Source organism: Triticum aestivum, chromosome 1B (assembly GCF_018294505.1).
Source record: "Triticum aestivum cultivar Chinese Spring chromosome 1B, IWGSC CS RefSeq v2.1, whole genome shotgun sequence".
Taxonomy (NCBI): Eukaryota; Viridiplantae; Streptophyta; class Magnoliopsida; order Poales; family Poaceae; genus Triticum; species Triticum aestivum.
The window spans coordinates 137,856,438-137,883,669 of NC_057795.1; the positions used below are offsets into that span (position 1 = coordinate 137,856,438).

The following is a 27,232-nucleotide window of genomic DNA, read 5'->3' on the forward strand; positions in this document are numbered from 1 at the left end:
TATTGCTCCTCTACCACTGCGACGTGGTGGGTGGCCTGGGGAGAGTTAATCTCTCTCAGATCGGTTTTAAGCCCAATCTGGTTGTAGTCCATAGCGACTCCCAGGGAGGCTATGCGATCCAAGAGCTCGTTAACAGACGAGAGCTCTATTGGATCCAACTGTTCGGCAGCTTTCGAGCTGACGCGAAGATTGCTTCTGACGACTTGAGAAGTCATTGTCGAAGCGGCGGCCGGACAGGCGGTCATAAGAAAACCACCTAGCCGGATAGTTTGGCCGGCGGCCAAGGCCCCTTCGGCGAAAACACCGTCTTTGAAGACGGGTGGAGGCATCCGCCCTATCGGTGACGACACGGAGGAACTCTCAATGAAAGCACCAATGTCGGTGTCAAAACCGGCGGATCTCGGGTAGGGGGTCCCGAACTGTGCGTCTAGGCGGATGGTAACAGGAGACGAGGGACACGATGTTTTACCCAGGTTCGGGCCCTCTCGATGGAGGTAAAACCCTACGTCCTGCTTGATTAATATTGATGATATGGGTAGTACAAGAGTGGATCTACCACGAGATCAAGGAGGCTAAACCCTAAAGCTAGCCTATGGTATGATTGTTGTAATGTATGTTGTCCTACGGACTAAAGCCCTCCGGTTTATATAGACACCGGAGGAGGCTAGGGTTACACAGAGTCGGTTACAATGGTAGGAGATCTACATATCCGTATTGCCAAGCTTGCCTTCCACGCCAAGGAAAGTCCCATCCGGACACGGGACGGAGTCTTGAATCTTGTATCTTCATAGTCTTGGAGTCCGGCGGACGATGATAGTCCGGCTGTCCGGACACCCCCTAGTGCAGGACTCCCTCACCATCCTTGAAGGCACAGACTGCTTGATGATCAGACACGTTCTCCACCGTATGATGCAATGTGATCCATCTCTGGATGTAATCTCTTAGGGTCTCATTCGACTTTTGCATGCAGACCTGCAGCTCTGTCAGTCCTGCTGGTCGCTTGCAAGTTCCCTCAAATGTCTTGACGAACACTCGGGCAAGATCTTCCCAAGTGTAAATGCTGCTAGGAGCCAACTGATTCAACCAGGCCCTGGCCGAGCCCTCCAACATGAGTGGTAGGTGTTTCATAGCCACCTCATCATTGCCACCGCCAATCTGTACAGCCACTCGGCAGTCCTCGAGCCAAGTTTCGGGCTTGGACTCACCAGTGAACTTACTCACCCCAGTCGCCAATCTAAAGTTGGGAGGGATCACCGCAGCCCTGATGGCTCTGCTGAAACATTCTGGTCCTGAAACATGGACTCGGCTATTGGTGGGAGCATCTCTGTTGTGGCCTTCTCGATGAGCTCTGTTCCGGTCGACCAAACCTTGCACGATGATGGATCTCGCGTCAAAGCCTGGTTCCCTGGGGTCGACCGGAGCTCTCCGCCCAACACTATGCTGACGCATGTCATCTTGCTGCCGAGGGGCATAAGACCCACCCCTTGGGGGAGGAGTGGGCACTCGACGTTGATCATTGCGATCGAATCGGTCATCATACTGATCACGTCGACCCCCACGTCCCTCACGCCGCGGAGGCGATCTTGGGCTATGAGCCGACTGGACTGTATTCGCAGCGACGGATCGACTGTGAATCCTATTGCATGACTGTGACACAACTGAATTCTGATCTCCTGCTGCCCGGAGCAAATCTCGGATATGCATCAAGCCTCTGCCATCCTTCGACTGAGAGGGCTAAATTGATTCTGCTATACGGGCAGCAGCTGCTAGATTCTGAATCGGGGTTTGATATACCTGAGTTGGTTGCGGAAAGAGTTGACGTCGACTGGAGTCGGGTACTCGTTGCCGCGCGCGTTCGTCGAGTGCTCGCTGGAGGTTCTCTAGTCGAGTGCGCTCAGCCAAGTTGGCCAAACGCGCATCCTCCAAGGCACGAGCCTCGGGGATTTCTCCTACAATGGGAGTATGCAGAGCATCCATATTCCGGTGGCGAAGATCTTCCCTTTGCAGGGAAGTGAGTGGCTCGGGTTGATACTCCTCGTGGAACTGAGCGGGGTCGCCTCCGCCGTCCGCTCCGTCGGTGCGAGGGAAGCCGGGAGGACTACGAGGCCCATTGACCATCAGGACCTCCGCCGCTGGATCACTACTGTCGCACTCGGATGCAGTCTCTACGGAGCCAGTCGACAGATTGAACAGGCCGTAGAGAGATTCATCGGGCTCGATTGCCGCGACTTGGGTGGTGGCCGTTTGACGAGCCACTGCGTGTCTCACCCACCGCTGAAGCCTCGACCGACCAGAGCGCTTGCGCTGGCGGGAGACAGGGAGGGAGGACGACACAAGATTTGACCGATACAGAGCCGACGGTTGCCGCAGCAGGACGCCGCGGACACATGCACAAAAATGCGTCGCGCCGCCGACGGGAAGCGCGTCGATGTCGAGTGGAGCCTCCTGGAGCCAAGCGGAGTCGTCGGCGATGAACGTGAGCGCGCCGAGACGGATCTCACGGCCCTCGACCAGAACTCCGCCAGAAACCATGATGAAGGTGATCGGAACAACTGCAACTTCTCCAATAAGTCGCTAAGACACCGGCCCCACGATGGGCGCCAACTGTCATGGTACTAAGACTGACAGTAGAATAGGGGTAGGTATGGAGAGGCAAGATCCTAGATATGGAGTAGTTGTATACGCAAGAGATTTACGAGTTCAGGCCCTTCTCGGAGGAAGTAACAGCCCTATGTCTCGGAGCCCGAAGGCGGTCGACTGGATTATATGCGTATGAGTTACAGGGGTGCTAACCCTTCTGCCAGTGGAGGGGGGTGGCTTATATAGTGTCTGCCAGGACCCAGCCAACCCACGTAGCGGAGGGTTTAAAGTACATTAAGGCATGGCGTTACAGGTAACGCCTTAAATAAAGTGTCATCATGGCCATAAAGACTACTCAATTACAGACCATTTGGATACAGAGTGGCTCTTGATCTCCTGGTGGTCGAGTGAGTCTTCATGGTCGAGTGTCTTCGAGTCCGTCGAGTGGAATCCCTCTTGGTCGACTGGAGGGCAGCTTCTTCTAAAGATGTCCTTGGGGAGGGTACTTTGGACAGGTCCATGACCCTACCCTAGGTACATGACTTCATCAGGAGGTGGCAGCATCCTCCATTTCCTGGTCTTCGTTCCTGGCGGAGGTCTCAGAGGTAGCAACGCTGCAGATTTCAGAAACCAGTCGGTTAGCCAGCGAGTCGACCAAGAGTTTGTCCATGATAAACGAGAAAACGCAAGTTCTGCTATTACCCGGAAATGGTGGGAACGACCATCCTCATCTTGGGCAAGGCCTTCGGTGGCTTTGATGACGCCGCTCGGGGATGCTTCGGCGCTTTTTAGTCGGCGCTGGGGAGGTAGTCCGAGGGCGCTTCGACGACTGCCCAACAGGCACAGTCGCTTTGCCACGCTCGACCGCGGGGTTGTGGATGAGCTTGGATCGCCTTTCCGTGTGAGGAGGATCGACTTCCTCCTCCTCCTCTTCACTGGAGCCGTCGTCATCCTCTTCCCCCTCGCCATCAGATTGCCACTCCTCCTCACTTTCGCCTCCGCTCGCCTCCTCCTCCTCGGTCTGTTCTTGCACCCCATTGGGCATCGAGTACATCTCAGTGGTAGCCTGGAAGACAACAAAACAAGACAAAAGTCAGTCGATTGATTTTAAGCAAACGGAATGAAGAAAGAAGGATCATAATCAGACATGCAGAATTGGACCTTGTCTACTTCGTATGATTGGTTGAGTGGAGGGATCCTCCTGGCCCCTCGGGGGTTGTCCTTGTTCCCTGTGATGGCAGCCAGCCACCTCTCCAGCGTGGCATCCTCGACCTCCTCCGGGTGGATTCGAGTGGTGTCCTCGGTGCCAGAATACATCCACATCAGATGGTCTCGATATTGAAGCGGCTGGATGCGTCAGAGGAGGAAGACCTCCAATAGGTCCATGCCGGTCACCCCGTCACGGATAAGCTGGACAACACGTTCGACCAGCACCTTAACCTGCGCCTTCTCTTTCGGGATCACCTTCAAAGAGGAAGGCTTACTCACTCGGTCCACAGAAAAAGGAGGCAGTCCGGTCGACTGCCCTGGCGTCGGCTGGTCTTTGCAGTAAAACCAGGTTGACTGCCATCCACGGACCGAGTCGGGAAGGATCATGGTCGGAAAAGAACTTTTCCCCCTCATCTGAACCCCAAGACTCCCACACATCTGAATCACTTGTGTTCTCTCGTCACTCGGATTGGCCTTTTTCACCGTCTGGGAGCGACAGGTGAAAATGTGCTTGAAAAGACCCCAATGAGGCCGACAACCCAAGAAATTCTCGCACAAAGACACGAAAGCAGTGAGATACACGATGGTGTTCGGTGTGAAGTGGTGGAGTTGCGCCCCAAAGAAATTCAGAAATCCCCGAACGAAAGGATGAGGCGGCAAAGAAAACCCACGGTCGACATGGGTAGCCAAGAGAACGACCTCACCCTCCTCAGGCTGCGGCTCAGACTCCTTCCTCGGGAGCCGCGCTGATCCATGGGGGATCAGTCCTCCATTGGCCAGGTCATCAAGGTCTTCTTGACGAATCATCGAGCGGATCCAGTCGCCCTGGATCCAGCCCGGCGGCAGGCCGGTCCTCGATGAAGATCCGCCCCGACTGGTCGCCCTTCCCTTCGCCTTCACCGTCGCTTTCTTCGCCTGCTCCAGGGCCGCCGTCTTCTCCTTCACCATTGTCTCCGGCAAGACGCACACGGGGCAGCGGCGCTGAGATGGAAGCAAATGCGGCGGATAAGTCTGAGGAAGAGGGGATGAAATGAGAGTGCACTGTTCAAAAAACCCCGTCCGGCGCCTTATATGAGGTTACTTCCGAGTGACTGACTTGTAGGCCCGGGCGATCCTATCAAATCCCGCAACAGTTGCGCGCGCAATACGTGGCAAAAAAGGTGGCGTGGAGATCGAGGCATCTCTGCCTTATCCCATCCGATTACCGCGGCCTCCCCCGCCCCGCACGCTTCCCGAAATTCGAATCCCACTAAATCCGCGAGCTGCAGAGCAACTTGTCAGATGGGAGATTTCCTCCGCTTTGTCGTTCGGATTTCTCCAAGTAAGGAAAATTCACTCGACGGATACAAAGAATGGATCAAGGCGACTGAAAAAGAAGTTGGTGCTGTCACCTAAGTTCATTGATCCAGAACAAGACATACGCATAGCACGGAAATGGGTCGGAAGTGTGTTCAACTCCTTCCCCACTCAAATCTTGATCCATTCGGGGGCTAATGATGAAGCTATGTACCTAGGGTAGGGTCATGGACCTATCCAAGATACCCTCCCCAACGACATCTCTAGAAGAAACCACCTTCCAATCGACCATGTTATGTTCCACTCGACGGACTTGAAGACACTCGACCATGAAGCCAACCACTCGACTGCTAGGAGATCTAAAGTCACTCTGCACGCAAACGGTCGGTCATTAAGTAGTCTTTATGGTCATCATAGCACTTTATTTGTGGCGTTACCTGTAACGCCCTACCTTAATGTACCTTAAACCCTGCATAACTGAGGGCCGGAGGAGTCTGGCAAACTCTATATAAGCCACCCCCTCCTCAGTGTAAAGGGTTCGCACCCTTGTAACTCATACTCATATAATCCAGTCGACCGCCTCTGGGCTCTGAGACGTAGGGCTGTTACTTCCTCCGAGAAGGGCCTGAACTCGTAAACATCTTGCGTATACAACTACTCCATAGCTAGGATCTTACCTCTCCATTCCTACCCCCCTATTCAACTGTCAGACTTAGAACCACGACATCGGCCCCCCTCCCAATTCGGATTGGGCTTGGGGGGGCGCCCCCTCCTAGGTCGCCTCCTCCTCTCTCCCACTAAGGCCCAATAAGGCCCATGCACTCCCTCGGGGGTTCCAGTAACCTCCCGGCGCTCTTGGTAAATGCACGAACTCACCCGGAACCATTCTGATGTCCAAACATAGCCATCCAATATATCGATCTTTATGTCTCGACCATTTCGAGACTCCTCATCATGTCCGTGATCACATCCGGGACTCTGAACAACCTTCGGTACATCAAAACACATAAACTCATAATATCGATCGTCACAGAACGTTAAGCGTGCAGACCCTACGGGTTTGAGAACTATGTAGACATGACCGAGACTCATCTCCGGTCAATAACCAATAGCGGAACCTGGATGCTCATATTGGTTCCTACATATTCTACGAAGATCTTTACCGGCCAAACCGCATAACAACATACGTTGTTCCCTTTGTCATCGGTATGTTACTTGCCCGAGACTCGACCGTCGGTATCTCAATACCTAGTTCAGTCTCGTTACTGGCAAGTCTCTTTACTCGTTCTGTAATGCATCATCCCGCAACTAACTCATTAGTCACATTGCTTGCAAGGCTTATAGGGATGTGCATTACCGAGAGGGCCCAAAGATACCTCTTCGACAATCGGAGTGAAAAATCCTAATCTCGATCTATGCCAACTCAAAAAACACCATTGGAGACACCTTTAGAGCACCTTTATAATCACTCAGTTACGTTGTGACGTTTGGTAGCACACTAAGTGTTCCTCTGGTATTCGGGAGTTGCATAATCTCATAGTCATGGGAACATGTATAAGTCATGAAGAAAGCAATAGCAAATAAACTAAACGATCAAGTGCTAGGCTAACGGAATGGGTCAAGTCAATCACATCATTCTCTAATGATGTGATCCCGTTAATCAAATAACAACTCATGTCTATGGCTAGGAAACTTAACCATCTTTGATTCAACGAGCTAGTCAAGTAGGGGCATACTAGTGACACTCTGTTTGTCTATGTATTCACACATGTACTAAGTTTCGGGTTAATACAATTCTAGCATGAATAATAAACATGTATCATGATATAAAGAAATATAAATAACAACTTTATTATTGCCTCTAGGGCATATTTTCTTCAATGGTGTTGATGTAGAAGCCCTCCGTGATCGAATCCCCCTCCAGTAGGATGCCGGAAAAGGCCCCAAGATGGGATCTCACGGGTACAGAAGGTTGCGTCGGTGGAAAAGTGGTCTCGTGGCTCCCCTGGAAGTTTTCGGGGTATATAGGAATATATAGGAGGAAGATCTAGGTCAGGGGTCACCGAGGGGCCCACAAGGTTGGAGGGCTCGCCCTATCCCCCCTGGGCGTGCCCTCCACCCTTTTGGCCGCCTCGTGGCTCTTCTGACTTGCACTCCAAGTCTCCTGGGTGTCTTCTAGTCCAAGAAAAATCATCACGAAAGTTTTATTCCGTTTGGACTCCGTTTGGTATTCATTTTCTGCGAAACTCTAAAACAAGGAAAAAACAGAAACTGGCACTAGGCTCTAGGTTAATAGGTTAGTCCCAAAAATCATATAAAATAGCATATTAACACATATAAAACATTCAAAACAGATAATATAATAGCATGGAACAATAAAAAATCATAGATACGTTGGAGACGTATCACCGGCCGCCTCACTTCTAGTGTGCATCTGGCCTTTACATACTTCTTCTTGCAAGGTAGCCAATGCACACGCAGAATCCAGATCACTGGGCATTGTACGATGACCACAGAACGGATGTCCGCCCGTAGCCCCTCGATGAACCTCGTCAAACAGTACAATGGATGCATAGTGTCAGAATATGACATCAAATGGTTGATGAGAGTTTCAAATTGTTCAATGTATTTAGAAACAGTACTGGTTTGTTGTAGAGCATAAAACTGCCTAATCAGAGACTGATGTCGATCGCGACCAAATCGAGTGCACAACAAGGTGCAGAAAGCCTCCCAATCTAGATTGCCAATTTTGGACTGAACTGATTGTAACCAAATGGCCGCAGCACCTGTGAAATGAAGTGTGGCCATGGGAACAAATTTAGATGGGCTAATTTGAAACATGGAGAAGTACTGTTCATAGAGGGTTTTCCAAATTATTGGATTCTCGCCAGCAAATTGGGGAAAACTAAGGGAGGGCGGAGTCTGACCCAAACTCGCCATGACTTGATTGGACGACAAATTGGTAGCGGTAGGAGGCTCGAGCAAGCGAGGGAACAAAGCAGTCTAAGAATGGATCGTACCATTGGCCGGAGTTGCCGTCAGTGGGTTCTCTCCCCCTGACGACATGCTCCGTGGAAGATGATGCGTGCTGTGGCCACCGGGCCCGTGGATCTCGTCGGGCGAGGCCAGACCGCGAGGACCGACAGTTCGCGACGAGCCACTTGCAGCATCAGCAGCAGCAGCCTGAGAAGGCTGTGCGCTCTACAGGGCGGAGACCAACTCCTGCAGCTTGGCGAACCGGGCCTCGAGGTCCGGCTACCATGTCGTGAACACCTCCACCTGCTTCGATTGGGCGTCGATCTGCGCCTTGAGGCTTTGGATGTCGGCGCGCGTGTCCGTGCTGGCTTGTGTCAGTGTCTCCGTCAACTTGTTGAGATAAGCTTTGAGCGCCAGATCCATGGTGGCGAACAACCGCTGGCGATCCGGGATCTGCTTGCGTGTCTCCAGCGCGAGGAGGGGAGGCCGAATTGGACAAAGCCCCCAAGTAGGATTCCTCCTACTTGGGGCGCCCCATGGCTGCCCCCCTCCCCCTCCCACATATATATATGTGGGGAGGGGCGCCTAGAAAAGACAACAAACATTGTTAGCCGTGTGCGGTGCCCCCTTCCACAGTTTACTCCTCCGGTCATATTCACGTAGTGCTTAGGTGAAGCCCTGCGAGAATCACTTCACCATCACCGTTACCACACCGTCGTGCTGACGGAACTCATCTACTTCCCCGACACCTTGCTGGATCAAGAAGGCGAGGGACGTCATCGAGTTGAACGTGTGCAGAACTCGTAGGTGTCGTACGTTCGGTGCTTGATCGGTCGGAAGTAGAAGAAGTTTCACTACATCAACCGCGTTGTCAAACGCTTCCGCTTTTGGTATATGAGGGTATGGACACACTCTCCCCCTCTCGGTGAATGAAGTAGTCAGTGCAAATTAAAAGATATAAAATATTTCTCAAAATAGGCAGTATGGACAGACAGAGATTAATGAAATGATTCAAAAAAGACTAGACCAGTCAGCAATGCACTTAATGATGGATAAGGTCTATAACTTTGAAAGTTATCTTCTTATCAAGCACTAAGAAATTTCATAGTGACAATCACCACAAAGTGTAATGCTGACCGAGCTTAATGCATCTGGACAAAGAAGCTATTTAAGATGGTCTCGTCGCTCCTCAAGAAGCAAGGTGGGACTAAACCACCAGCCATGTTTGCCGAGTTCTTTTTTTGGGAACTCGGCAAAGCTATGAACCATGGAATTCCGATAAAAAATGAATGTTGGCAAATGTTTCAAGTACTACAAAAAAAAGACATCAGAGCACATGAACGGTATTAATTAAACAGTCAGTATGATTAAAAAAGACTAGACCAGTCAGCAATGCTCACTTTGTAAGAGAAACTAGACCAGTCATTTCTTCCACAAAGGGTGCAATGATGACTGTAGCTTACTGCTTGTGGACGACGCGGCAATTTAAATTGGTCCGGCCGCTCCTTAAAATCCGAGGTGGGACTAAACCACCGGCTTTGTTTGCCGAATTCTTTCTTTCGTATGCCGCGTACCGATTCGTATAGGTGTCGTATTCTTCAGACAAAGTGTCTAATTCTTCAGTAAAAAGAAGATGCAGGTCTTCAGGGTCTTGGCACTCCTGCTACCGCGAGTGCCGAGTGGCGTGTCACCGTCCCGTGCGTGCTCCAGGCCGGCTTGGGCATCGCCATGGCGCGGCGGATCTGGTGCCACACCTGTGTCGTTGTTGAACAGGGAGGCAGGGGACGCCGGTGAGTGGCATGTCGGCGTGCGTGAGCGTCCCCGGCGTCTCGGTCCGGCACGGCGGATGACCGTCGTAGCGAGGCCTGGCGGCGCCAAGGCCGGGCGAGATGGCGAGCGTGTCCAACGGTTCTCCAGACCGTAGTTCACCTGGGCTCCTACGGTCGGCGCCGGAAGCTCGCCGTGGCTGCCAAAGGGAGAGTTGCAATGAAGCCCCCTGCCGTGCAGCCGCCGCCGCGTAGATCGTTGGTGCTGATCCCGTCCGTGTCACCAGGCGCCGCCGCCATGAAGCTCGCCAACCCGACGTGGGACGGAGTTGCAAAGAAGTGCTCCACCCGGCCGCTGCCGCACCGATCTGCGCTGGTCCCGCTCGATACAGCCAAGGCTGCCTCCAAGAAGATCGCCTACTTGGACATGGGAGAGGCTGAGCAGAGACGCACTGCCCCGCCGCGCAGAGACCCGCTGATCCCGACCGCTTCCACCGTGAAGGTTCCCAAGAGGTGCTCTGCCCCTCCTCCGTCGCCATGCCAATCCGCGTTGATCCAGCACGCGCCGGCTGCCACCATGAAGCTGCCGGGTTCGGGTTCGAGCACATCCGAAGCAGAGTACAGCAAGAAGACGTCATCCGCACCGATCCCGCGGCGCTGTTCGTCCACCTCGGTGAGGAAGGGCACGCCAGTAAAGGTGCGCACGCTGCTGGCGAACCTGCCGACGGGGGAGCGCCTCTTCTTCTCGCGTAACGCCGTCACCGTCTCCGACACAGAGGATGGCTACATTGAAGTGCTGTACAACGGCAACTACCCTCCCGACGATCCATCTCGAGCCGTGCGCGTCGCCATGGACCGGATCAAGACCATGCCGCCCACCCAGTGAGGACAAGGACGGTCGCCAAGTCTCCCGCAACTGAGGAAGCTCGCGGAAAGGTGTGGTTGCTCCCGGTAGTTCCTTGTAAGTTGTAGTAACAGGGGATACACGAAGGAATTAGGGACCTGAAAGATGTCTTCTTGCAATTTTTTTGGTCATGGAAGGCACTGACAAGTCAAGACGTAGCATCTGAATGTAAATCTCGGGAGTCCTGGATCATGCGCTCCTATGATGTAACGAATTTCTCGCATGAATGGAAAATCATTTGCTTCACATTTTGGATAGGCCCGTGACAAACTAAGCAGCAAGCATGTGTGATGCACAATACTTACTTGATTAAACACTTTGGATTCATGTTCATGCTCCTCATATCATAATCCAAAGGGACGACGGATTCTACACATTTCACATCCATAGTGAAGTTGCTGTACGTGCAGCAGACTCTTTAGTTAGCTTGATTGAAATAGTTCTATTGCAGCTACCTGCTGTCTGCTGCTATTTTGTTACCTTCGTGTCTTCTTGTAACAGGTACCTTTTTTATGAAAGGTATTATGATTAAAGTTTTTTTTTTGAAAAAAGGAGGATAACCCTGTCCTCTTCATCGAGCAATATGTTGTCATCTCTCCCTGGCTAATATAAGTTCAGGCTGACGTAAGCCCGCCGTAGTTTCCCGTCAATTCGTCGAGCGATGCACACAATCATTTTTTATTAAATATTCAATAAACCTTACAAAGTAATACATGAATGAGTATGAAGTCACTCTTCTGGCAATAACTATCGCTACTCTTACCAACATGATGAAGGAGGTGCACATGATTGGACTGCCTGCGGAGACCTCACACCAATGCCAAACATCTAAAACCAGAGGCCTCAACCAATCTGCCCTACGGCGGGTTGCGGGCACAAACCGGTCCAATGGACTCACAACGGGCACCACATATGCACGCTTCAGAGACCGCCGCCATTGTCTTCCGCAGGTCCATCTTTAGAACTAGAATCAACGCATTGACCTTGCTATGCCTGCCGTCAGTGCCGCCACGCCGCCAGACAACGCCATCTCCCTACGCGCGTCCATCATCATACGTCCGTCACCGAGACCCTACTGCACTACGCAACTGAGACCCCACGTCGTCGATGCCTCACATGAAACGCCACTCCACCGTTGAAGCCGTCCACTGGTCCCTCGAGCCAATGAACACCTCCAAGAATGACACCCCCAAGGGGGAATGACACATGAGCGCCGTCATCATCCGATCAACAGATCAAGAATTTCCCCCGAAGGTAGCGGAAGGAGGTGGGAGCTTCACCTGATGATGCTTCAAGAAGGATACGACGCCTAGGGTGTCGCCATCACCGGCCGAAGACAAGGTTTTCACCTGGATCTGTCCCATGAGAATCCAACTGACATCCTGTGTACCGGCTGGACCACCTTCAAAGCTCCAGATTTGGTCACCCAGATATGCCGACCACCCAGATGTACCGGTATGAACCAGATATAGGTGAGGCTAAGAATTTGCTGACCGAAGACAATACATCCGTGATATTTTGTAGATTTCGACATTTTGAGAACTGATCCGTGTATTCAATTTTGAGAGGGCTTGTTCTAGGAATCATTAGTTCCATTATCTTGCTTCACGTCAGATTTGTAGATTGGGTTAGGTGATGTGTGCCTCTAAAGTCTAAACCTGTAACTCCAACAGTTACAGTCCACATTTCAGCAAACGAATTCTTGCTGCAAAAGGGGTTCAGGTCTAAAGCGTGGTTCCCGCGCATTAACTTGACAACTTTTACCACAAGAGTGTAGCAGTCCAGGAGCATGGCGCCAATCGCAAGACGTACGCTGTGAATTTTCCAATCCAACCAACCGCCACCCACCCCCGGTAGACAGCACGGTGAGGGAGCAGCACAGGGATCCCTATCCTATTGCAGTTTGTGCACAAAGGGCGGCCGCAGAAGGCACCGGCTGCCCGCCTGGCCGAAATGGAAGGCTGACGGATCTGCCAAGGACTAGGATCTAGTGACATTCTCTTTAACTGCATCCGGCGAGGCGAGGGGCCAGGGCAGCACTCGGCCTTTTACTCCTTTCTGCAGCCCTAGATTTGGAATGGCGACCTAGCTAGCCCACACACATGCCTTACGTCTGAGTCTCTCTCTCTCTCTCTCTCTCTCACTGTGCTGCTCCCTTTGCCTTATTCTGTAAGATTTCAGTTAGTGCTTGGTGGTAGTGAGAGTGTCTATTTTGTAGAGAGAAGAAGAAAACTCATATGGTGATGCATGTGTGAACATGTCTCGTCCTTTGCACAGCTCTGACGAAAATAAGAGAGCGAGAATTGGCCCATGCTGGCCCCTGCCTCCTGCCCCACGTGACCGGGCTCGCCATGAGCCGTCTGGTGCAGCCACCGGTCAAACTTTAAAGCCTTCAAGCGTCCCTCTTTTCCCCACCTCTCCCCCTCTCTCTCTCTCTCCCTCTCTGAACAAGCAGTGGTAGGTCGGCGGACGCCATGGCGAGCAGCGGCGAGGTGCACAGATCGCTGCAGGCGGTGGCGCAGGGGCTGCGCTGGACGTACGCCATCCTCTGGCAGCTCTGCCCCGACCAAGGGTACAGCAACAACAACACCAGCTCCATCGTCGCAATGTTCATATCTCACTTGCATAATTGCTTCATCTGTCCATGCTCAACACAAGTGTTTTTTGAATTTCTTTTGCTCGTCACGGGAATCAATGGGATGCATGGCAGCGCGCTGGTGTGGACGGAGGGCCACTACAACGGCGCCATCAAGACGCGCAAGACGGTGCAGCCGGCCGTCGCCCAGGCGCAGGCGCCGGCGGCGGAGGCAGCCGACCAGGCCCGGAGCCGGCAGCTGCGGGAGCTGTTCGACTCGCTGGCCAGGGAGGCTGCCGCGGGAGGCGGCACAGGCTTCAGGGACGTCCACGGCTGCGCCCAGGAGGCTCGGCGGCCCAGCGCGGCGCTGGCGCCGGAAGACCTGACGGAGACGGAGTGGTTCTATCTAATGTCCGCCTCCTACTCCTTCCCTCCTGGCGTCGGGTACGCACCGCGGTTGCAGCTTTTCTTGCACTTTTTTTTAGTAGTATCTTGTTACCGCCTTTTCTTACTCCGGCAAAACATTCCGGCTGTAGATAAGGAAGAGAAGTTTGGGTCCATCTTGTTTTGACAAACTTCTAACCAAACCTAGACAAAATTACCGGAACACTTCCAGGTGTGCTACATAGCTCAACCATGCAACATTGCGGGGTGCACTAATGCATCCCCGGTCGTGAAAGGTGTTGTCGTGTTAGAACGTTGCTTGTATCTTTTCTAGTAATCTCTCGGCATCATAATATAAGAATTTTCTTTTACATTGTCATAGTGTCAAAAAAAGGAGTGGGGCGTTTTGGAGCGTGGCCTCCATGGAGGCAAAAAAATTTGAAAAAAAATATCAAATTTTGAACTTTTAGTTTCAAAATAATCTGAAAAACATTGTAAGTAAACATGGAAGTGATGTGTATATGAGTAAAATTTCAGGATGAAATACTTTGAAATGCCATATGTGCAGAAAAAGACAAATTCATGGACTTTGAGGATGAATAGTGCATCTACTACAAAGCCTTTTTTTGTGTAGCACTCATTTTTAAAGTATTTCTTCCTAAAAATATACACCCTTTTGCCTTTTTTTTGTAGCACTCATCTAAGTATATGTGTATTTTTTCAAAAAAGTTAGAAACATGCAAATTTGAATTTTGACCATTTCAAATTCGGCCTCCATGGAGGCCAAGCTGCATTGGGCATTTTCGTCAAAAAATGTCTTATATTATGATAGTATTGTTTATGTGGTTCTACTGGTCATAAGAGTAGCACACTCCAATATTTTTGTCAGCATTCTCTGAATTCCATAGAACATAAGCCATAAACAAACACAACTCCATGACAATTTAGCCAAAAAGTATCTAAACAGGATGTGCTCAACATTCTCATTCTATCGATAAAGAGAACACGCTGCATTTGCCTGACAGTGAGGTTTAAGAATCTGGTCACTATAAGGTAAGAGACACCTAACCGCTTACCGAAGGAAGATTTTAATTTCAAGAATGGTATCTCTCGGTTTCTGGGACAATCTGTCCTAGATGGTCCTCAAATCAAGAGACTTAACATAGAACTTTTCTAGAAGAACCGTGGGGCCAAATGAGGTCACAATGGAGTGGGAATCAAAGCAATAAGAGTCTGTAACAATTTCTTCCAGAGAGAGCGAGAGTCGGCAAAGTCCCAATTGTTATCATGGAGTTTGGAGATGTGAGCAAACTGTCCTAAGCAGCACAAAAAATGAGGGAATTTATCTTTAAGGGCCCATGCCCTGACCACCAATCCAACCAAAACCAAGTGGAAGAATCAGAGCCGACAATGAATTTTACAAGGGATCTAACTTCCCTAATCTTAACGAAGGATTTCCAAAACTGAGAGCCAATCCAACCAAAACTAAGTGGAAGAATCAGAGCTGGAAGGGTCTCCATTTGGGTAAATATTTGGCTCTAAGAAACTCTCTCCAAAGAATATTGTTGCTAGGTTGAGAATTTCCCACCACGATTTCATCATAAGACACTTGTTATTGATGGAAGTGTTGATGGCACATAGATTTCAACTTAATGAGCCTATATCATTTTAAGTGTCCATGTGGAGTTCCAAAAAATAACACTATGGTGCTTATCGAAACCTTCATGAGTTCCTTCAAACAATCAATAAAAGCCCATTGTGTACATAGGCATATTGGACAGGCACAAATTGATAAGGATAGCCTTATCCCAGACGAATTGAATTTACCACACTAAGGTGCCAGTTTGCATGTTTCACACACAAAAATGGACCAACTTGTCAAATATTTTTTGAGCTTTTAGATACATGCGCTTGATATGCTAATAAACTGAGCTTTTAGATATAAAACTGTTATCCCATTATTTTTTCAAAAGGGGGGCAAAAGTTTTATCCATCACATTAATAAAGAAGAAGGTTAACAAGGTTCAAGGTCCCTTATGCCTCAACAAATGGAAAAAAAAGCCTACTCTCGCGACATGAGTGAACTCAAGTGCTTCGCCCCGGCGGTAATCCAATCCTTGACCTCGTTCTTGATGTGTGCAATGATTGTGGTCGGCATAGTGACTTATTTCAGAAAACCCATGCATTTCCCTCATTCCAAGACTCCCGAATGACCAACACTATGAGCAAGGCCATCGCCCGTCTCATATGCTCTCCTCGCAACACTGCAGCCTCCCACCAAGCGTGAACCGAGAGGAGCACTTGCCAGGGAGTGGTGTCGAGCTCCAGTGCATCAATCCAAGATTTGACGGCGTTCCAAATTATTTCTGATAGAGAACCCACACTTGAACAACATATGGGCCGCCGACTCAGGCTCCCTCTTGCATAGCTGACATAAACCGCAGTTTGGCAAGATGGTTGTCCATACTCTATTCTGAGGACGAGCCAACCGAAAAAATTGCACTTGAGAGGTGCCTAGATGACCCAAACTATTGGCACCATGATGGTATCAATCGGTAAATGGGCGACGCCGAATACTTCTCGTTGGTGGTCATCTTCCAAACAATATCATCGCAATGTCATCGTGGAGTTTTGCTTGTTCTAGACTTACCCAAAGGGCGCAGAATTGCGCAATGTGGGTTACCAGGAGCCCATGAGCATGCCAATCTTCCTGAGCCAAGAAAGATCATGCAAAGCGTCTCACGCGGAGAGTCTCCTGCCAGTCGAGGTATCAAATACCAGGGGCACAATATCCTTTGGCGAGGCCACACGGAGTGCCAAAACATGCTGGTCCGGCTATCATGCCAAAGCGTCTCGCACGGAGAGTCTCCTGCCAGTCGAGGTATCAAAGACCAGGGGCACAATATCCTTTGGCTTGGCCCCAAGAGGCCACACGGAGTGCCAAATCATGCGGGTCCGGCTATCGCCCACCATAATGGTAGTTGTGATGTAGAAGAGGTCCATGTCCACCTTGCTGCAAGGCTTCCCCAATCCAACCCAAGCCTAGGGCAGCAGTTCAGGTTAATGAAGAGAGGAAAGTAGAGCGTAATTGAACTGAGATCCAGCCCTCGCGTCGCTCCCTCCCTGGGGCGACACGAGCGGCGGCTTAGCCCCGTCCACCGCGCGCCCTCCTTCCACACACTCCCCTCGCCGTCGCCGGTGGGCTCCGCCGGGCGAAGCCCGCGCGGATCCGGCGGCGGCGGGGCCTCTTCTCCCTGTCGTTTCCTGGGCGCTCGCGAGGGGGAGCTCGCGGCGGCGGGCGGCGGATGGCGGCCGGCGCGCGGAGCTCCGCGTAGGCTGCGGGCGGAGGGAGGGGTGCTGGGGCGGCGGCTTCGGTCCGAGCTCCTGGTGCGGCCTGGGCGTGGACGGCGTGCGCAGGCGGCGTGCATGTGCGCGGCGACTTCGGATGCGCGCGTGGGGAGCGGACCGGCGGCGGGCGCGGCGGCGGCCGGCGCGCGGCAGGCGCAGCGACTGCTGGGCGTGGCGGGCTTGACGTCCCTGTAGCGCGAGGTGTGCTGCGTGTGGAGTGCCGGCTCCTGCTCAGATGCTTCGCTCGAGCGGTTCGATCTGGATCTGGCGCCTCGGTGCTCCGTTCTGGTTGCTGCTCCTTGCGATGCAGGTGGTTGCTGCGGTGGTGGTGGCCGCGACGGTGCTGCGGTGGTGGTTGGCGGCTACGGCCAGGGGGTGGTGCGTATCTGGGCGCGGTGGATCGTGGGATCCCGCGGTCAGAGTGAGGTCGACCTCGACTGGGATGGTGGAGCGTGGGCGGCGGTCAGTGGCGATTGATGGTGGCACAACTCTGGGAGAAATCCTTGTTCCGATCTTCATCGGAGCCGGCGACGGCGGCGCCCGCGGGTGTCGTTATCTTTCTTGAAAGCGTCATCTTGGAGCTGTGCTCCTCCTCTCCACGGCATTGGCTCCGGAGGGAAACCTCAGATCAGCTGGATCGGGCGATGGGGGCGTCTTCGCGTCTTTCTCCTCCTTGGGGGCATCGTCTCGGAGCCGGCTACGACTGGAGACCGGTGGATGGCGGCATCTTCGCTGCGTGGCTTGCTGAGGCGGGGTGTTGGTTTCTATTTTGGCAACGATGATGGCGTTGAGAGGAGCTCGGGTCGCAGCATGGACTTCGGTAGTCGGTTCTTCCCGGCGTGTTTGAGGTGCCCTTCCGTTATGGAGGGCACGCTCGGCGCAAGTCCTGCATATTTCCCTTTCGAAGCTCGTCGTCAAAGTCGGAGCTGACGGTTGCTTGCGCGTGTGGCCATCTGTTGGCATGTGCCGTCGTGGCTTTGGCGGCTGTTTGCGGGTTGACTTCGATGGTGGAGCTCTACGGTGAAGTCGGAGTCGCCCGTTCGAGGCAACCGGTGATGACGATGACGCTTGTGACTCCTCGGCGGATGTCTTTCTTCTTTGTAGCCCCGAGTTTCTTGTCGGTGGCCAGGTTGGCCGGTGGTGCCCATGTCATATGGGTTGAGTTGTATCGGTTTTAGCCCGGTTTTCCGTCAATTAACGGGGCAATTCTCTTCTTCTTAATCAATGAAATGGCAAGTCTTTTGCCTCGTTCAAAAAAAAATTAGGCTCCTTCCATTGTACCATGGCCAACGCAATCAGAGCACTCTATCATACTTGCACAAATCCAAAATCCCCTAGCCTCCAAACTTTCTTCGCATATAGATCAACTTGCATTGACCACCAGAAACCTTATTGAAGCTTCTCCGCCACCACAAGCGTCCCATGCTAGGACCAGGGCCGTGATGTGGTAGATCGCCTGCTTCGTGGGGACCACTTTGACAAGGGCAACCTTGCCAATCGCCATGATGTTGCCTCCCTGCCAGGGGACAAGCTTACCCACCACCTTGTCGACGAGAGGCTCCAAATCATTCCTTCATTGATGGTGCATAAACATTGGTAGCCCGAGATATATCTTGGGGAAGGAGGCCTACTTGGCAGGAAAACCCTCGAGGACCTTGTCAAGTTCGATGCCGGTGCATCGGATGGGGGCCACAAGCATCTCTTCAATTTTGTCACAAAGGCTTGTGACCTCCCCAAACCCATGCAAAATGGCGGTAGGGCGCTTAATATCCACCCGAATTGGCGCAACAAAACGGCCGCGTCATCTACATATAAGAGGTGCCAAGGAAAGCGGCACTCCCATTCACCAGATGGAGATGGTCCCGGTGAGTGGTGATGTCCAGGAGGTTCTGAATAAGGTCGATCACAAACACAAAGAGAAGTGGGGAGAGTGGGTCTCCATGCGAAAGGCCCCTCCCATGCTTGATCGGCTCCCCATGAACTCAGTGAGACCTCAAAGTTGAGGATTACATAAGAGTGGCAAGCATGTACTGGAATTTCACCAGGAACCCCCTATGGTGAAGAAGATTGAGCAAGTGGTCCCACCAAACAGAATCGAAGGTCTTCTTGGTGTCCAACTTAAACAGGAGAGTTGGCTTCTTTAACCTGTGCACCTTACGCCCCAATTGGAATCATGTGTCCTTCTCTGGCCTTGTGCAGCATGGATCCGAAGTGCTCCTGGATCAACTTCTCTTCCTCATCATGATGCACCATATTTTTTGACTGAAATCATGATGCACCATTGCGGAACCGGTGGACGAAGTTCTTCCTTTACGGGCATTCACACGAAGGTGAAACAAAATCACGTGTTGGCGTCACCCTCCTTGATGTTAGATAATCCGCGAGCATTTCCTTTTATCATGCTCGCTCGAGGACGACCAGGCTAATGGCCCTCCTCTTGAGCCTCCTCCTCAAATCTCCCTCCTCCAGTGATAAAGTTCTCAAATCTTTTCTGTCGAGTACTCGAGTTCAACAGCTGATAACTCCACAGTTACACTTGTTCGTGCTAGTTGACACCTGATAATCTCCTGTTGTCACGAGCCTAGTAAATCTGGTTTGTACTCTGTTTGGTTGATACTGGTCTGTACTCTGTTTTCAGGTTACCTGGAAGGGCCTTTGCAAGGGGAGGGCACGTATGGCTTAGTAGAGCAAATGAAGTTGACAGCAAGGCCTTCTCAAGAGCAATACTTGCCAGGGTACTTTTCTTTTCTTGATTTTCCCAAGCCATTCGTCAGCTGGCACTTAATCTGCAGTGCGTGTAAAATCGTAATTAAACACTTAAGCATGACAAAAACTGGATGAACAAATTGAGTAGAAAGAATGAAAAAGCATAATTCTTTACGTAATGGTAGACATACAAATTGATTGGAGTGGAGTAACAGCAGGAAATGCATACCAGTGATCGGAGTAGGAATATGTGCAACAGGAAATGGAAAGTGTACAAACATGCTAATGGCGAAGCCAACACGAATCTGTACAGTTCAGTTTTCCCCCTTCTTTGTCTGATGATATTTTCCTTCTCATTTGGTGCATAACAAATTTCGGTGGCAATGAATTGCAGAGTGCAGGAATCAAGGTATTTCCCCTACAAGCATAGCTATTTACCAATTATGAATTTCTACCTACAAACTTCGTCCAATATCCATTAACTGTACATCAACCATATCACAGACGGTCGTATGCATTCCGATTGTCGACGGTGTCCTGGAAATCGGGACCACAGAAAAGGTGAATTCACAGTATTATTTCATAATTAAACTCACCTGCTTCTAATTACTTCTGCCAAAAATAAAATCTGCTTCTTATAACTGTGAGGAAAAATCAGAGAAACTAGAGGCTCTGACTAATCAAAATGCACATATTTTAGGTGGAGGAAGAGATGGGTTTGGTCCAGTATGCAATGGCCATCTTCATGGATCAACAAGAAACCCACATGATCCCCAGCATCTGCCATTCCAACCAAACCAGTCACATTGATCAACAGTCACTCCAAACACACACTGGTCAGACAAAGCCGGAGCCAAACAAGTTTGACCCAGAGTACGAGGATGATGAGATGGAGTACGACGAAGACGAGATCGATGCGGGGTGTGCATCGGGTTCGGAGACCAATACCGGAAGGGATTACTGCCGGCATGGTCCACCGAACATTACAAGCAATGATGATCATGCAACACATAATGCAGGGAGGAGCAGCGAGCTGATGCAGGTTGAGATGTCGGAGAGGGTGAGAGATGGGTGCTCAAGCAATTTGGGCGATGAGATCCAAATGCTGATGGTCTGCCAGAATGGTACTAGTGACCATTCCAATTTGCATGTGCAAGATGAGCCCTGGCATTTTCTCTATGAGGAGTTGTGCAGTGGCTACCCCCAGTCGTCAGGTATTCCCATTTCTCATTCCCATGATTTTTCTGGCTAGCATCTGACCTCTCTTAATGTCCTCCCTGTATCCCAGCTGCAGGTGAAGATCAAGCTATGGCTGAAAATGCTCACTACGCACACACAGTCTCGCTGATCCTGCATCGCAACAACGCCCGGAGACAGGCCGACGGCCTGAACACCAGGTCCTACCTGGCAGTCTCACACCGATCTTCATTCTCCAGATGGGATGCTGGCATCCATGGACGCACGGTCGCCGAAGGCACCACCCGGCAGAAGATGCTCAAGAGTGTCCTCCTGTTCTTCAATGCTGCCTGCAACAAGCCACCTGGTGATCTGATTCTGAGGTGCGACGAAGCCGGTGCGCGGAGGGAGGTCGACTTCGGCGCCAGCCATGTCATGCAGGAGCGGAAAAGAAGGGAGAAGCTCAACGAGAGGTTCATCATCCTGCGGTCCCTGGTGCCCTTCGTCACCAAGGCACGCACACAATCGTCAGCCAAAAAGATTCGGTCATGTATGTTTGCAAATTCAGACGTCTTTTTTGCGTGGTTGTCAGATGGACAAAGCGTCGATACTCGGGGACACGATCGAGTACGTGAAGCAGCTGACGAAGCGCATCCAGGACCTTGAATCGTCGACGGTCAGGGGGGCGGCGATGCCGAAAGAGAAGCGTGCGCTGCTGACGGGGAAGGAAGGGCCCAGCAGCAGCAGCGGTAGCAGCAGCAGCGCCCCTGTGGCCACGGACGTGCAGGTGTCCATCATCGAGAGCGACGCGCTGCTGGAGCTCCGGTGCCCCGACAGGCGCGGCCTGCTGGTGACCATCATGCAGGCGCTCCAGGAGCAGCTCCGGCTCGAGGTCACCTCCGTCCAGGCGTCGTCGGACCACGGCGTGCTGCTCGCCGAAATGCGAGCCAAGGTACAGCTATTCTTGGTTCATTCATCTGTCTGAACGTTACTGTTAATGCTGGAATCTTGTTTGCTGCATGAATACATGCAGGTGAGGGAGGTGCATGGGAGGAGCAGCAGCATTTCTCAAGTGAAGAGAGCGATCCATCTCATCATCTCATCGGGATGAGTGGATATGCAACAGAATTGTAGCATATGCCACCAGCTCTCCCTTGATGCTTATGAGTCGATAAAAAGCACTAAAGATGACCACTGTTTATCAGGCTTTGCTTTTTCTTTTTTTTTTGGTATTATTTTTAGCCTCTGTTCATATATGTCAACACTAAAGATGATGCCTTAAAGAAGAACGCCAAGGATGATGCTTTGCCAATCTTGTTTAATTGCAAAACTATCATAAAGCTTTATTGCACTTGAACGGCCACTTCCTTGATTTCTTTTGTTCTCTTGTTAACCAATGTTGTTGGTTTTGGATTTCTGGTTGTTGAGCGCCCTTTGTTAGAATATAAATCCTCTAGGATTAACATAAATAAGATCTTGATCTCATGAGTAGGATAAAATTAGAGTGCATCACCAGTTTGATAAAATTATATCCCGTTTCTTCTGGCAAAAGAAGGGGATGCAAAGTTACCCGTATGGTCAAATTGGGAGACCATCTGTTCTCCCAAGGAAGTTGGGGAACTCGGGGTGATTAACACCAAGGTCATGAACTGATGCCTTATCGTCAAATGAGCGTGGAAGCTCCTACAGGGCAAGGGGTTTTTGGCTGCATATTTTTAGGAATAAGTACAAAAAATATTCCGATTTTATTTTGCACTAAATCAGAGGAAAAATAATAACTTTTTGTAACACATCCATCACAATGCAAGTACAAAAATACCCTTCAAAAATTACTTTGAGATCCAGATATTTTATAAGGGGGTGTAGTAAGAAAAGATAAGCAACAACAGCAAACAACAAGAACGGCTCTTTATTATTAGCAACAAAAGGTCAGAAAACAAAGTGAATGACAAGACCCGTGTAGTGACCAAGACAGATTTATGTGCCCAAAGGGGGATAAGTTGATCAAGACATCACGGAATTCAGCATCTTCGTGACTGCGGACTAATGTAGGAACAACCCTGTTTGGGTGCCTGCGGCCCCTGCATCTTCTGATCAGCCATCCATCTGGCAAACTCTGACGGAATTTCGCGCTTCCCATACGCAAGGAGCCATCCAAACCTGAACCAATAACAGCGCTCTGGTATGGAGTCGGGTTTTTCAGCACTTGCGAGAAGTACTAATCTGAAAATCTGCTAAAAGCATCCCTGCCCACACCATCTACTTTGCTTTTTTTAGCCTACAAAATAAATAGACACTTTAAGAAGAAAACATTGCAGAGAAAGATAACATGCCCCATCAGGATAAAATGTAATGCATTTTTGCATCTAGCTAGTATGAAATGTAGAGGGTGGGGCAGGTGCAGAGAATATATAGAACAAAAACTTTGCTCACTAGTGAGGAGTCCTCAGAAGTGGCTGAAATTTCTTTTCAGATATTTCACGGACTGCATTCCTACATGTGGGGCGCATGAATCGCAAAAGTAAAACAAAAAAGTTCATTATGATGTACTCCCTCCGTTCTCTAATATAATACCTTTTACTTTTTCTTGATTCATATGTATCTAGACACATTTTAGTGTGTGTATTCACTCATTTTAATACACATGTAGTCAATATTCTGAAATAGCTAAAAGGTCTTATATTAGGGAACGGAAGGAGTAGTAATAATGGAGGGGGAGAACTGTCTGCTGGAAAAAATCAAATAGTGCATCATCTAAGGCCTTGTTCCTCCTTGGAAAGCTCAATGCCTGCACAAATGAAAACTAGAAGAGAATGAACCGACACCGGTAGACCAAAAAAGAAGCTACATTAACAAGATATAAGATCAATTGGTTTATGTACTAATTGAAAATTCAGAGAACTAATGGGATATACTCCCTCCGTCCGGGAATACTTGTCCAAAAAAATGAATGTATCTCGACATATTTTAGTTCTAGGTACATCCATTTGTATATATTTCTCCGACAACTATTTCCGGACGGAGGGAGTACAATATAGAACACTCCTCTTGACATGTCACGACCAAAGGTGCAGTCAATGACATGAAGCAAGACAAATTTTGACTTGAACATTATGACAGCTAATAACATATACTTTGTTTTACTTCAGTAAGTTCTACATTCTTTCTGAATCTGAAAAAACACCATTGAAGGTAAAGGTACATTGCTAATTCAAACCAGAACAGACTGAACTACCATTGATAGACAAAAAAAAAATCCAGTTTCTACTAGTTATATATTCAGGCTCTACTCACATTATATACCTCGAAGTAGACCTAATTATATTGAGGCTCTACTAATTATATATGTAAGTATTGATTAGAGCACTTAACTTTTTCATTTTCAGATACACAGAAGGAAAACCATTGTTCTACCCAGATTAACCAACTGGGTGAAATCATGCAACACCTAGCATGCTCACTGAATTCGATCACAACAATCAGAAAAATTAGGCACAGGAGACACAAAATCATATGGAAAAGGCTATCGGATGATTTCAGATTCAGACTCCAAACATTGATTCTTCTTTCTATAGCAAATCAAATAATTTCTAGACCAAATCACACACTCTAATTTACATGTTTTGAACACATGCAGATTTTATTTTGCACAAAATCAGAGAAAATTTTGAGTTCTTGTAACATATCCATCGCAATGCAAGTACGTAAATACCCTTCAAAAATTGCTTTAAGATTCAGATAAGTTTTAAAGGGGTGCGGTAAGAAAAGGTAAGCAACAACAGCAAACAAACAAGAACGGCTCTTTATTAAGAAGCTACATTAATAAGATATGAGATCAATTGGTTTAGGTACTACTTGAAATTCAGAGAACTGATGCGAACATAGAACACTTATCTTGACGTGTCACGACCAAAGGTGCAGTCAGTGATATGAAACAAGACAACTTTGACTTGAACATCATGACAGCTAATAACATATACATTGTTTTACTTCAGTAAGCTCTACATTATGTCTGAACTGAAAAAAAAGTGACTATTGATGGCAAGACTTTGTTGTGTCAATAACAGTAATAGCATATCAACACCTATCATGTGGATACCATAAATTATTCTTGGATATATAAGCAAAACAAACAACATTCAGCTGCGAGAATTGTAAACTATACAAATATGACAAAATGGACGAAAAAAGGCCATCAGCTTCAGATAAAGGGATTAATCCTGCAATAATGAGGCACAGAAACTAACACGTCAGGATAATCACTCACTCTTCATTTGAAAAATCCTACAAGGAAACCAAGCCTAATTTACTCTTCACTAGGCCAAAAGCCAAAAAAAGAAATGCTCACTGAATTCGATCACAGCAATCAGAAAAATTAGGCACAGGAGACACAAAATCATATGGAAAAGGCTATAGGAAGAGTGCACAATGAAGGATCCACAGCTACGTTTGCTGTGTGCATCCCAGTTACATCGCCGGAGGACCGCTAAAATGTCGGTTCCAACAGAAAGCAGAGTTGCTGCTGAACAAGTCTAGCAAGAACAATCAAGTATGGCCAAAAATCCCTACAAACTAAAGGAGGCAGACCCATACTCCTCTCAGCCTAGCATGGAAGCGTATCAAAGCATTCGATCAGGCGCCAAAAATTGCCGATAGCTCGCTGTACTGCGGCAAAGACCAACAATAGCCGGTGCCGCTGCTGATCGGCAGTGTGGTGGGCCTGGATGTGGCGTGGTCGGGCGAGAAGCAGCTGTAGCTCTCCACCGTCGATGCCTCACTGACTTGTGACGACTCTGGCGTGGCCCAATCTTGGCCAGGGAGGAGGGAGGTGGTGCCATTGGAGGAGGTCAGGGCGGACGGCTGGAAGGCCCAAGCGCCGGTGTTATCGCTCGGGGGAGTCATGGCATTGTAGCAGGTCAGCTCGGAGCTGGCTGGTGAGACGAGCTCGTAATTGCCCAGCAGTGCCGTCGACGTGCCGCTCAGGTCCGAATTCGCTGGCGTGGGCGAATCTTGGGCGCGGCGGAGGAAGGCGGTGCCGTCGAAGGTCAGGGAAGGGTTGGCGCCCATGGAGAAGCTGGGAATCAGCGGTGTGGCTGTGGGTGCTCTGCGTACCGGCGGTTCTTGCGGTTCTTGCTCTGCCTGCGGCCGCTCGACTGGAAGCAAGAACGCTTCTTGAATCCCCGATGTAGCAACCAGGGTGGGCGGATTTGGTGCGGCAGGAGACGGACGGAACTGCAGGCATCGCCTCACGCGGGCCGAGGAGCCCTCGCCGGAGCGCTCGCCCGCGGCCGCCGCCTTCCTCTTGGATCCGGACATCGACGACGACCCAGACGAAATGGGTTTCGAGGCGGACCGGCCAGCACGACGCTTCTTGTAGATTTTGCAGAGTGCGGGCATGGCCTCACCGGGGCGAGGGTCTTCTTGGCTGAACTCGAGCATCAGCCAGCCGTTCTTGGGCTCGTAGGTGAAGGGTTGGCGGTACCCGACGACGGCGCCGCCCGCGTCGAGCACGTCGCACCGCGCCTTCTCCGAATGCCAGGTGCCGACCCCACCCGCGACGGCGCGGCACCTGCGGGTGTCCCGGCTGCTCTGGGCCCGCACGGAGGTGAAGAAGTACCACTCCCTGCCCTCCCCGTCGTTGCTCGCCGAGGCGGGGAGGAGGCCGGTGACGACCGCCGCGGGCTCGGCCGCGTACACGTCCGCGTTGTGGATGTACGGGGCGGCGGCGACGGGGAGCGGGAGCCCGGAGATCTTGCGCTGGAGGTAGATCGTGATGAGGTCGGCGTCGCCGGGCGCGAAGATGAGGCCACGGGGCGAGTCGGGCGTACGCGGGGACGCCATGAGAGGAGGAGGGACGGAGCTTGACAGCTAGGGTTTGAAGGCGCGTGCGCGGGGGAGGGGCGGAGAGGAGAGGGGAATCTGCGCGCGTGTGGCTGGGGTCGAACGCTTTCCTTTTGAAATTTGGTGCGGGGACGGGAAATCGTGTATGTGGAAGTGAAAACAGGGAGAGAGGTGACCTTCGTGTTTGGGTTGCTAGAGCATCTCCAGCCGTTGCGGCCCCACAGGCTTGCAAAAGCGCCCCCTCGCGGTCAGGTTACAGGTGGGACTGATAGTAGGTGTCCCACCATAGCCCACTTAATTCCAACACATTTTGATGGATGATAGCCAAGGCTTCACTATAATTTATGTGGGTTATTTGGGCATAGGTGGGATTCCATTTCTCAAATGTGGCGTCCGCGAACGTGAGCCCGCTCGTAGGTGCGCTCGTCGGCGTCTGTCATCTGCGAACGTGAAGACCTCTTGCTCTCGGCC

The 27,232-nt window shown here is 50.5% G+C and overlaps 2 protein-coding genes and 1 pseudogene across 2 annotated transcripts; 2 read left to right on the forward strand and 1 right to left on the reverse strand.

Moving 5' to 3' along the window:
* The first annotated feature begins 13,205 nt into the window (after positions 1-13,205).
* Positions 13,206-22,202, forward strand: LOC123077799 (transcription factor BHLH42). Its single transcript, XM_044500130.1, has 8 exons — positions 13,206-13,750; positions 19,677-19,773; positions 20,139-20,153; positions 20,249-20,305; positions 20,445-20,958; positions 21,033-21,433; positions 21,513-21,872; positions 21,954-22,202. Exons 1-8 carry the CDS (start codon positions 13,206-13,208, stop codon positions 22,029-22,031), a joined length of 2,067 nt encoding a protein of 688 aa, XP_044356065.1. The 3' UTR covers positions 22,032-22,202.
* On the forward strand, positions 18,889-19,623 carry LOC123088205 (uncharacterized; annotated as a pseudogene).
* Positions 22,203-22,714: 512 nt separating the features above from the next.
* On the reverse strand, positions 22,715-26,898 carry LOC123088214 (uncharacterized). Its single transcript, XM_044510412.1, has one exon. It carries the CDS (start codon positions 26,759-26,761, stop codon positions 25,553-25,555), a length of 1,209 nt encoding a protein of 402 aa, XP_044366347.1. The 5' UTR covers positions 26,762-26,898; the 3' UTR covers positions 22,715-25,552.
* Between the last annotated feature and the right edge of the window lie 334 nt (positions 26,899-27,232).